Below are 12,083 nucleotides of genomic sequence, written 5' to 3'. Positions count from 1 at the left end.
CGCTTCCACTGTCCCTGTAATTCTCCAAACTCCCTCCACCTCCAAGTCAGTCTTTGGGGGAGATCGTGAGGGTCCACAGGTGGCTGTATCCTTAAAGGATCAGAGTTTGTTTTGTTTTGTTTTTGTTGTTTGGTTTTTTTTGTTGTTTTTGTTTTTGTAGCAGGGATTGAACTCAGGGGCACTCGACCACTGAGCCACAGCCCCAACCCAATTTTGTATTTTATTTAGCGACAGGATTTCACTGAGTTGCTTAGCGCCTCTCTTCTGGGGAAGCTGGCTTGAACTCATGATCCTCCTGCCTTCAGCTTCCCGAGCGGTGGGGATTACAGGCGAGCGCCACGGCCCAGCTCTGAGTTTGATTTTAAAGCGAACTGATTCCCCGACACGTGCAGCCGACCTCCCCATCTACCTGCGTGACTTAGCTTGTAAGGGAGATACTGTGAGCAAGGCATTAACAGAGCCCTTTTGGGTTTTTTCCACGAAGTCAGAATTTATTGAATATCAAATTCAAAGCCAGGCATAGTGACGCACACGTTTAATCCTGCTACTCGGAAAGTTGAGGCAGGAAAATCGACAAGTTCAAGGCCAATTTGAGAAAATTTAGAGATCCTTTCTCGAAAAATAAAAAGGACTGGCGATGTAGCTCAGTGATACAGCGCCCCTGACTTCACTTCCTAATTCAAAGAGAGAGAGAAAGAAACGTTTATACAAGACGTGACATCGATATGAGACGTGTAAATTGTAAATGTTTGGCGCCTGGATGATCAACCTCTCCCTCCCTCAGGGTTGAAGTGCCCACCAGGAAAAGAAAAACTCCTTTGAAATGTACCTAAAGCCAATGAACATTTCTAAACCTTAGTCCCCCCTTGTAAACAGCCTTTTCACTTAAAGAAATCTCTCTTTTACCCAGCTTGATGCCCTCTTGGTCAGTACTGTCTCCCTTCTGCTCAAGTGAGATTCCTATTATTAAAGAGTTCAAGAACCACTGAGCTGGTAACAAAGTCTCCATCACACTTGACACAATGATAGAGTACAGAGAAGCTAAGAAAGCGGAAGAGTGCTTTAGGGTTACAAGAGGTCCACCAAGAACAAAGGCAGAGAACAGATACAAATACAAGACAGACTCGCAGGTGATGGGAACCAGCCAAAAACTTGTTCCAAGCCAGGGCAGAGCTCTCAAGGCACAGAGTCTATGCTAGGGTCCCGCAGCAGGCAGTTTGCACGTGTGGCTACTCCAATCAGGGAGATGGAGCAGGAGGAGCAAGGTTGCCTGGAGGCCTTGTGAGCTTTCACCAAATGGATCCCACTGTCAGGTGCTGCTGCTTACCTGTGTTTCAGGTGAGGGGGTTTCATCTAGAGACAGTGGTAAGTTCATGGGCCTGGTTTATCTGAGGTGGATTTGGAAACTCCATACATCCATGTGCTTCACAGGTGAGCAATTTTTTTTTATTGGCAAGATTGATTTATCGGTTTATGCCTCTTCCCCCCCCCCCTTTGGTACTAGGGATTGAAACTAGGAGTGCTTTACCACAGAGCTACATCCCCAGTGCTTTGTATTTTTTATTTTGAGACAGGCTCATGCTCAGTTGCTGAGGTTGGTTTGAACCTTGCAGTTCTCCGGCTTCAACCTCCCAAGTCATTGGGATTGCAGGTATGCACCACTGCACCCTGCTAATTTATGTCTTCTGATTGTATTGTGCAGCTGGAGGTTATTCTTTCAATAACTTCGGTATAGCCAATATCTGGTGGCTATCTTCTTGCCTAGGCAAATTACCAAGCCATTTTACCTTAGTCTTGTGCTCAAAATGAAGTGGCTCATGGCAAACTGTTGCTTTGTAACATGGAATAATCACGGGCTAGGACTGTTGCTCTACCCAACAGAGCGAGGTGCCACCTGCTCTTCACAGATTTCCACAGGAAATAAAAGGAATAAAAACTGCCACACTGGTAAAAATCATGGTGAAGTCCTGCACAAGAAGACCAGGTCAGGCCTTGCAGGACAGTGCAGTGAATTAAGGATGGTCATGATGAAATCACTCTAAGTGGTTAGAGTAATCTGGGCACCTGCAATCTATGTGGTGCTTAAAAATAGTAAGTCAAACCAGGAGTGGTGGTGCATGTCTGTAATTGCAGCAACTTGGGAGGCTGAGAAAGGAGGATCACAAGTTCAAAACCAGCCTCAGCAATTTAGGTGGGTCCTAAGCAACTTAGTGAGACCCTGTCTCAAAATTAAAAAAAAAAAAAAATTAAAAAGGGCTGGGAATGTGACTCAGTGGTTAAGCAACCCTGGGTTCAGTTCCTAGTGCCCCCTAAATAATAATGTCAAATTCTTCTTGCTGATATTGAAAGATTGTTAAATTCTATCAATCAAATACAGAATGATATGTGCTTCCATTTGTATATGGGACATAGATATACAATTTCTGGAAAGATCCACCAGAAATTGTAGTATTATTCCTTTGAGGCACGGGTCTGAAATTTTAGAGTGGGTTGGTGACTTAGGGTGAATTGTGTTCATTGTTCTGTTTTTTAACTATGTGCACTTCGATAAAAGTCGAAATAACTGCAAAATGTCTTTGTCTTTTAAAGAGAGAGTAAATCCCTTTCCTATGAGAGTTTTGCTTATTTCCTTAGAGATTTACTGACAGGAGGAAGACTGCCAGGCAGACATTGTCTCAGGACCTGAGTCAGCCAGGAGGACCAATTTTCCAGAATCTAACAATACCTTGCAAGGTTTGAGAAACACTGAAGTGACCAGTTTCACCTCTGGACCTGAACATGCCAATGGACACACAAAATTTATGGCTATCCTTATCTGCATCAGTTTCCAACTGATAAAGGCCCAAGCCCGGCATCCTTCTAACTGAGCCTGTTTCCTGATTTGCAAATCTATTCTCTACCTGAATAAAATTGTGTTTGATTTTTCATTTTAACCTCATTTATGATTTCTTGGTTTACAACTTAAAATATTAATAATAAATTTCAAAAAGAAAGAGAAGGGCTGGGGACACAGCTTAGTTGGCAGAGTGCTTGCCTCGCAAGCACAAGGTCTTCAGTTCAATCTCCAGCACTGCAAAAAAAAAAAAAAAAAAGGAGAGAGAGAGAGACAGAGAGTCACCCATAGGTATTCAGTAACGGCTGCTCTGAGCACCATAAACTGGACAGTTAAGGACAACTGTCCGGCCCCACCCCAACTCTGACCCTTTTGCCAAACATGGAAATAGAGGTGAATCCAGGTTTTGTGGGGTCTGAAGCTTATATGATTTTGGCAACTCTCTTTAGGAAAAAAATATAGAATTGCACACATACTCATAAGGCCACACCGAGGCCTCCTGACAGGAGGGGAAATGTCATGAAGAGGAAGTCACGTGCAGAAAGATAGCAAGCTTAACCAATTCCGGCTAAAAGTCCAACCTTTGCAAGTTTTATAAAATGTGATCATGTGGCTGCGGAGTGGGCTGGTCATTTCCAGTACGCAGAGGTCCACAATGACAATTCAGTGCTGAACCATGTCAGCTGCAAGAAGCAGCTGGGTTCAGGTCTCAGAACTGGACTTCTGCTGCGGCCTTCTGCCCCACGCGGCTTGTGTCAAGTAGCATGATGATCTCTTTTCACTGAGCTGTAAGTGCTTCTATTCTCCACACTGGAGCCTCCTGGCTGTGTGTTAAGCAGGGGTCCTGGCATCCCTAGATCCCAGCCAGACCAGGCCTAGGTGGCCTGGGCCCCTGAACAGGCACCCTTGACCCCAAGAGGCGTCTGGTTGTCCTAGTGAGCCAAATCAACATCATTTTATTGTTGTTATTTTGCTTTGTTTTGCTGTTTTTTTTTTTTTTTTTTTTTGGTTCCAGGGATTGAACTCAGGGGTGCTTAACTACTGAACCACATGCTCAGCCCTTTTTATTTTGAGACAGGGTCTCACAAAGTTGCTTAGGGCCTCACTAAGTTGCTGAGGCTAGTCTTAAACTGGTGATTTTCCTGCCTCAGCATCCCAAGAGGCTGAGATTGAAGGTGTGTGCCACTGTGCTTGGCCACATCATTATCAATTTTACTGAACAGTTAATCATATATTATGTGTGCCTTGACATTTAAAAGATTTGGAAACAGTTCACCAGGTTGTGGTTTTCAATTTTTTAAAAGCTTTGACTTATAATAAGAAATACATTTTTTAGCCAGGTGTGGTGGCACACACCTAAAATTCCAGTGACCTGAAAGACTGAGGCAGGAAAATTCAAGTTCAAAGCTAGCCTGGACAATTTAGTGAGACCCTACCTTGAAAACAATTTTATAAAAGGACTGGGACACCTGAGTATTAGAGCACCCCTGGGTCCAATCCATAGTACAGCACGCAAACAATTTATATTAACCCATTAAATCCCATTTTTTTTCTGGCACAATAGCACATGCCTGTAATCCCAGTGACTCAGGAACCTGAGGCAGGAGGATCAAAAGTTTGGGGCCAGCCTCAGAATTTGGCAAGACTCTCAGAAACTTAGCAAGACTCTATCTTAAAAGAAAAAAAAAAGTCTGGGGATGTGGCTCAGTGGTAATTTGGTCCTGGGTTCAACTGCCAATACCAAAAAAAAAATTAAATTTAAAAAAAGTGCTAAGTTTTCAATTCTATGACTATTCAACAAAATTGACCTATATGCATTAAAATGGGTTGGAAAATAACAGTTTTATATCCTTTATATATATTTTCATATATATATGTATATATATATAATGGAAATATTTGTTTTTTTCAAATACTGTAATCATTTGCCTATTGCTTTTTACAAAAGAATAGACCTCTAGGGCTGGAGTTGTAGCTCAGTGATAGACCGCTTGCCTAGCTTGTTTGAGGCACTGGATCTGATTCTCAGCACTGCATATAAATAAATAAAATAAAGGTCCATTGACTATTAAAAATATTTTTAAAAAATAGACCTCTAAAAACATAATTATCTCAGTTGCCACGACTGGTATATCATTATCATAGCTCAGTTCAAGTTTTTATAGGTGTTCCACATCTGAGACAATGGGACAAAGTAAGTTAACACCCCACCATATATATAGATTTTTTTTTTTCTTTTTTCTTTTTTGAGATGGGGTCTCACTGTGCTGCCCAGGCTGTGCATTCCTGAACTCAAACCATCCTCCTGCCTCAACCTCTTTACAGGCATTGTGCCTGGTCCTGAGCACTTTTTGTTTGTTTCTTGATTTTGTTTTGGTACTGGGGATTGAACCCTGGAGTGTTCTTTAGAACAGGGTCTTGCTAAGCTGCTGAGAGACTTGATAAGTTGCTGGGGCTGGCCTAGAAACTTGCGATCCTCCTGCCTTAATCTCTCCAGTCCTGGGATTGCAGGCCTACTCCACCATACTGGCTCCTGGCCCCATGTATTTATAAGTGAAAGTACAAGAGTAAAAACCTATGTAGGACTGAAAACTCACATCAGACTGAAATGGATAAAACAGCAATGGTTCCTCAAGCAGCACACAGCAAGTGCAGGTATTGTTTCAGGAAACTCATTTTGCTGAAGCCTAATTCATCAGGAGTAGCAGGCACACAGGGCGATTGTGAAGGGGCACACTGAACCCCTTTCGGCAAAGGCTGCTTTCTTAATGGATGATGGTTGTGAGTCTGGCTGTTCATGGGGAAGTCCCAGTACCAAACTGCTCACCTCTCGACAGCATCCCCCCTCTAGTTAATCCCTGCTGCTTCTATTTTTTTTTCTACTTATTTATTTATTTAAGTACTGGGGATTGACCCCAGGGGTGCTTTACCATTAAGCCACACCCTTGGTCCTATTTTATTTTTGAATTTTGAGCCAGGGTCTCACTAAATTGCTTAGGACCTTGCTAAATTGCTGAGGCTAGATAGCCTTGAACTTACAATCCTCCTACCTCAGCCTCCGGAGCCTCTGGGTGTGTCCCACCGTACAAGGCAATCCCAGCTGCTTCTTACCACTCCTCAGAAACAGCAGCCACTGCACAACTGATTCTTGCTTCTCTTGGAATCTTTCAACACACAAACTGACCAATCTGCTCCCACCTCGTCTCAGCGATGGATGGGTAGGCTGAGATTCCTGGAGGTGTGTGCCTGTAGCTCCTGATGATTAGGGCGTCAGCAAAATGAGTTTCCTGAAACAATACCTTCACTTACTGCTTGCAGGCAAGGAACCATTACCATTTCTTTAGTTCTAAGCACGTGGAAGTCTTACTACACTCTTGCATGAAAAGAATAGGGTCCCTGGTGGGCCAAAACTAAGATGTCTTCTTGGAAGGGACAATTTATAGGAAAAGAGAGAGCCACTGTTAGGCCAGAAGTCACTGGGCTTCTGACCAACAACAGCTGGTTGAGTGGTTGGGTAACTGATTTCCCAGAACGATTTTAATCCTGTTCAAGTTTATCTTAAATCATTTGAACATTTTATCACAAATGCTATTCTTCCCCCAGAGGGAGACTGAATTTTGACAGCCAAAACAACAACAAAGCATTGTCCATACCACATTTGGGCCTTTTTTTTTTTTTTTTTTTTGGTGGTACTGGGGTTTGAATTCAGGGACACTCAACCACTGAGCCTCACTCCCAGCACTATTTTGTATTTCATTCACAGATAGGTTCTCACTGAATTGCTTAGTGCCTTGCTTTTGCTGAGACTGGCTTTGAATTCACAGTCCTCCTGCCTCAGCCTCCCCAGCCTCTGGGATTACAGGCGTGCGCCATCACACCTGGCTCTTTTTTATTCTTTATTTTTTATTTTTTAAAATTTATTTTTATTGTAAACAAATGGGATACATGTTGTTTCTTTTTATACATGAAGTAAAGGCATACCATTTGCGTAACATACATTTACATAGGGTAATGGTGTTTGATTCATTCTGTTATTTTTTCCTCCCCCCCACCCCTCCCACTCCTCTTTTCCCTCTATACAGTCCCTCCTTCTTCCATTCTTGCTCCTCTGACACCCCCCATTATGTGTCATCATCTGCTTATCAGTGAGATCATTTGTCCTTTGGTTTTTTTGAGATTGGCTTATCTCACTTAGCATGATATTCTCCAATTTCATCCATTTGCCTGCAAGTGCCATAATTTTATTATTCTTTATGGCTGAGTAATATTCCATTGTATATATATACCACAGTTTCTTTATCCATTCATCAATTGAAGGACATCTAGGTTGGTTCCACAATCTGGCTATTGTGAATTGAGCAGCTATGAACATTGATGTGGCTGTATCTCTGTAATATGCTGATTTTAAGTCCTTTGGGTATAGGCCGAGGAGTGGGATAGCTGGGTGAAATGGTGGGTCCATTCCAAGCTTTCTGAGGAATCTCCACACTGCTTTCCAGAGTGGCTGCAAATTAATGCATGAGTGTACCTTTTTCCCCACATCCTCGCCAACACCTGTTGTTGCTTGTATTCTTGATAATCGCCATTCTAATTGGGGTGAGATGGAATCTTAGGGTAGTTTTTATTTGCATTTCTCTTATTACTAGAGATGTTGAACATTTTTTCATGTATCTATTGATTGCTTGTAGATCTTCTTCTGGGAAGTGTCTGTTCATTTCCTTAGCCCATTTGTTGATTGGGTTATTTGTATTCTTTTTTTTTTTTTTTTTTTAAAGAACATTTATTTATTTTTCACTAAGACTTTATCTTGAGGACATAACTAAACTGTGTCACCACCCCCCACCCGATCTTGAAGGGTTAGTACAGTGAATGTTATAAAGCAGATATGAACAGTTCGAAGGACTGGAACCAACATAAACTGACAAAGAGCAACTGCAACCTAAATCGTCATAAAAATGTTTAAGTAAAAAAAAAAAAAAAAAAAGAAGAAAGAAAAAAGAAAAAAGGGGCAACGGGGGTTTCAGATTGAAAAGATCCTCAAAGACCCTCACATTTCATCTAATACATTCAATCTTGGCCAGAGTGTAACAAAATGGAAACAGGATTACTATAATACAAAACTTTCACTACAGCATGCTGTACACACCTGGGTTCCAAGCCCACCCCCAGCCCCCTAATGCTTCCAGCTCAATTATTTCCCAGCCTGTTGGGCCTGCCGACGAAGGAGCACGTAGATCTTCTCTTTGATCCAGTCTTTGTTATAAGGCTGGTGTGTCTGGGTATCAGCTCGGTAAACAAGACAGCTGAGGTCTGCCAGATCATCGATGAAATCAAACAACTGACTGATATCGTATGTGATAGAGGGGCTGTTGGGATTCATTCTCTTCAGATGTTCTTCATACATTTTACAAACTCCTTCCATGCATTCATTCACAGACTCATAGTCAGCGTAAGTTCTGCCCTCTGGCCTCTTGGTTGGCTGTACCAGCAAAATGGTGTGAGACATCGCGCCAAACTCTTTCTTGCTGCAGCCGCTGCCGATGCCGCCGCTGCACAGGAGCTCAGCCACAATGCCGCCCTTATTTGTATTCTTGGTGTAGAGTTTTTTGAGTTCTTTGTATATTCTGGAAATTAGTGCTCTATCTGAAGTGTGAGTGGCAAAGATATTCTCCCACTCTGTAGGCTCTCTTTTCACATTGCTGATAGTTTCCTTTGCTGAGAGAAAGCTATTTAGTTTGAATCTACCCCAGTTATTGATTCTTGCTTTTATTTCTTGTGCTATGGGAGTCCTGTTAAGGAAGTCTGATCCTAAGCCAACAAGGTGAAGATTTGGACCTACTTTTTCTTCTATAAGATGCAGAGTCTCTGGCCTGATTTCAAGGTCCTTGATCCATTGTGAGTTGAGTTTTGTGCAGGGTGAGAGATAGGGGTTTAGTTTCATTCTGTTGCATATGGATTTCCAGTTTTTCCAGCACCATTTTTTGAAGAGGCTATCTTTTCTCCATTGCATATTTTTGGCACCTTTGTCTAGTATGAGAAAATTGGATTTATTTATTTATTTATTTATTTATTTAATTTTTTATTTCAAGTATTTTATTAAAGAAAATCAATGGTATAATTCTTAGGTTTAAAAAATATTATGCAATAAACTGTTATTAAAAAAAGTCACGAGGTGGGGGAAGGGAAAAAATAACAGAATGAATCAAACATTACCCTATGTAAATTTATGATTACACAAATGGTATGCCTTTACGCCATGTACAAACAGAGAAACAACATGTATCCCATTTGTTTACAATAAAAAAAAAAACATAAAAAAATTAAAAAATAAAAAGTCACAAAATACAAGTTAAATCAGCTAAATTTTATAGGTAACCTTACAGTTTACTAAAAAAAAAAAGAAAAATGTTTATAGATTTTTATGTATAGTAATTTCCTGAGGATTTCTCCCATACTAACCAGGCCTGTCCCTGCTTAGCTTGCAAGATCAGATGAGACTGGGCACATTCAGGGTGGTATGGCCGTAGACTTCCTGAGGATTTCTTTTCAAACCCTTTCACCATGTACACATGATTGAAAAACAAAAGGCACTTCTCTGCTGAGTTAAACCTTGAAACATTTTAAACCTCTCCAATGCAGTGAGGCTGTTTTATGTAAAAAGGGAAATATATACAGCATACATATAAGGCAAAGTGGCCCCTACTTACTAGATTTTGGAGAGAAATGTAGCTTTTTAGTTAGCATGGAGGCAAAGCAGGGAACCTGCTTCTTGCCAATCGCATCTGGATCTTTGCAAAAGTCCACTCGGCGCTGAGAAACTTTCCTGTTCACCAGTGTGAGGAGTTCTGTGAACTCTAAGGAGGAGCCATATTTTCCCAGCATCTCACACAGATCTTGAATGTACCATGAGCCATTCACAGTTTCTCGATGAGAATAATATCCTTCTGCCACAGAGTAGCACATAAGGAAGTCGGCTCTAGCAGGCAGCGTGTACACAGAGGCCGCGTCCACCTCCGTTACATTGTCGAGCTTGTCCGTCTGATGATCCACCACATCCAAAGGAGTGACTGGTACATCGTGCTGGTTGCCCCGACACGCCCGAATGATAAATATCTTGGGTTTTCCTACCAGGCTCTTACACTTGTCTCCTTTAAACAAGCCAGTCAGCATCTGAATATCAATTTTGGCATCATATGCATAAATGTGATTGCCTTCACCATGGCTTAGGAAGACACATAAAAAGCAATCGGCATCTACATGGCTGGAGGTTGACACTTCATGAATTTTGAGCAGCAGTTCTTCTGCTCTAAGATCATTAAAGCATTTCACTTCAAATCCTAGATCTGAAAACCTGCGAGTCAGGTTCTCTCTGTCTGTGCTGGTGCCCCGCCTCTCTGGCAGTGTCAAGTGCCAGAAGAACCTCTCATGATTGAAGATTAGAGCAAGTCCTCTCCTCTTGTGGTCCATTTTGTACTTTTCTGATGGATCAAACATTTCACTTTTATAGTAGGCATCTATTTCTGTCATGTTTTGTTCTCCACCTGCAGGGCTGGGACCCTGAGACCCCGCAGCCGAATTCATAGCGCCCAGCTCGCAAGAAAATTGTATTTATTTGGGTTTGTGTCCATGTCCTGTATTCTGTACCATTGATCTACCTGTCTATTTTGGTACCAATACCATGCTGTTTTTGTTACTATTGCTTTGTAGTATAGTTGAATTTCTGGTATCACAATACCTCGTTTCATTCTTCCTGCTAAGGATTGCTTTAGCTATTCTGGGTTTCTTATTCTTCCAGATGAATTTCATGATTGCTTGCTCTATTTCTGTAAGGTATGTCATTGGGATTTTAATCGGAATTGCATTGAATCTGTATAGCACTTTAGGTAGTATGGCCATTTTGACAATATTAATTCTGCCTATCCAAGAACATGGGAGATCTTTCCATCTTCTAAGGTCTTCCTCAATTTTTTTCTTCAATGTTTCATAGTTTTCATTGAAGAGATCTTTTACCTCTTTGGTTAGATTGATACCCAAGTTTTTTTTTTTTTTTTTTTTTTTTTTTTTTTTTTTTTGAGGCTATTGCAAATGGAGTTGTTTTCCCCATCTCGCTTTCACATGTTTCATCACTTGAGTATAAAAATGCTTTAGATTTATGTGTGTTGATTTTATGGCCTGCTATTTTGCTGAATTCATTGATGAGGTTTAGAAGTTTTCTGGAGGTTTTTGGATCCTCTAAATATAGAATCATGTCATCAGCAAATAGGGATAGTTTGAGTTCCTCTTTTCCTATTCGTATCCCTTTAATTTCTTTAGTCTGCCTAATTGCTCTGGCTAGAGTTTCGAGGACAATGTTGAATAGAAGTGGTGAAAGAGGACATCACTGTCTTGTTCCCATTTTTAAAGGGAATGCTTTCAGTTTTTCTCCACTAAGAATGATGTTGGCTGTGGGCTTAGCATAAATAGCCTTTACAATATTCAGGTATGTTCCTACTCTCCCTATTTTTTCTAGTGTTTTGAGTATGAGGGGGTGTTGTATTTTGTCAAATGCTTTTTCTGAGTCAATTGAAATAGCCATATGATTCTTATCCTTAAGACTGTTGACATGATGGATTACGTTTATTGATTTATGAATGTTAAACCATCCTTGCATTCCAGGGATGAACCCCACTTGATCATGGTGCATGATTTTATGTTTTGGATATGGTTTGCCAATATTTTGTTAAGGATCTTTGCATCTATATTCATCAAGGATATTGGTCTAAAATTTTCTTTCCTTGATGTGTCTTTTCCTGGTTTGGGTATGAGGGTGATATTAGCTTCATAGAATGAATTTGGTAGGGTACCCTCCTTTTCTATTTCCTGGAATACTTTGAGAAGTATTGGAATAAGTTCTTTGAAGGTCTTGTAGAACCTGGCTGAGAATCCGTCTGGACCTGGGCTTTTCTTTGATGGTAGGTTTTTAATGGCTTCTTCTATTTCATTGCTCGATATTGATCTGTTTAAATTGTGTATGTCCTCCTGGTTCAGTTTGGGAGGAGCATATGTCTCTAGAAATTTGTCAGTGTCTTCAGTAGTTTCTATTTTGTTGGAATACAGATTTTCAAAGTAGCTTCTCATTATGTTCTGTATCTCAGTGGTGTCTGTCATATTTCCTTTTTCATCATGAATTTTAGTAATTTCAGTTGTCTCTTTCCTTCTCTTTGTTAGTGTGGCTAAGGGTTTGTCTATTTTCTTTACTTTTTAAGAACCA

At 40.9% G+C, this 12,083-nt stretch overlaps 2 protein-coding genes across 2 annotated transcripts; both read right to left on the bottom strand.

Annotated features, from left to right (window-relative positions):
• Nucleotides 1-7,721: 7,721 nt before the first annotated feature.
• On the bottom strand, nt 7,722-8,405 carry LOC306657816 (enhancer of rudimentary homolog). The gene has a single exon (XM_079134220.1). The coding sequence runs from the start codon at nt 8,337-8,339 to the stop codon at nt 8,025-8,027; it is 315 nt and encodes a 104-aa protein (XP_078990346.1). The 5' UTR covers nt 8,340-8,405; the 3' UTR covers nt 7,722-8,024.
• A 606-nt stretch (nt 8,406-9,011) lies between these two features.
• Nucleotides 9,012-10,422, bottom strand: LOC306656388 (caspase-6-like). The gene has a single exon (XM_079131516.1). The coding sequence runs from the start codon at nt 10,412-10,414 to the stop codon at nt 9,533-9,535; it is 882 nt and encodes a 293-aa protein (XP_078987642.1). The 5' UTR covers nt 10,415-10,422; the 3' UTR covers nt 9,012-9,532.
• Nucleotides 10,423-12,083: the final 1,661 nt, after the last annotated feature.

The sequence above is a fragment of the Sciurus vulgaris genome, assembly GCF_902686455.1.
Source record: "Sciurus vulgaris genome assembly, chromosome: 3".
Lineage (NCBI taxonomy): Eukaryota > Metazoa > Chordata > Mammalia > Rodentia > Sciuridae > Sciurus > Sciurus vulgaris.
The sequence above is the reverse complement of the archived record's forward strand: the minus strand, read 5'-3'. Positions and strand labels throughout refer to the sequence as shown.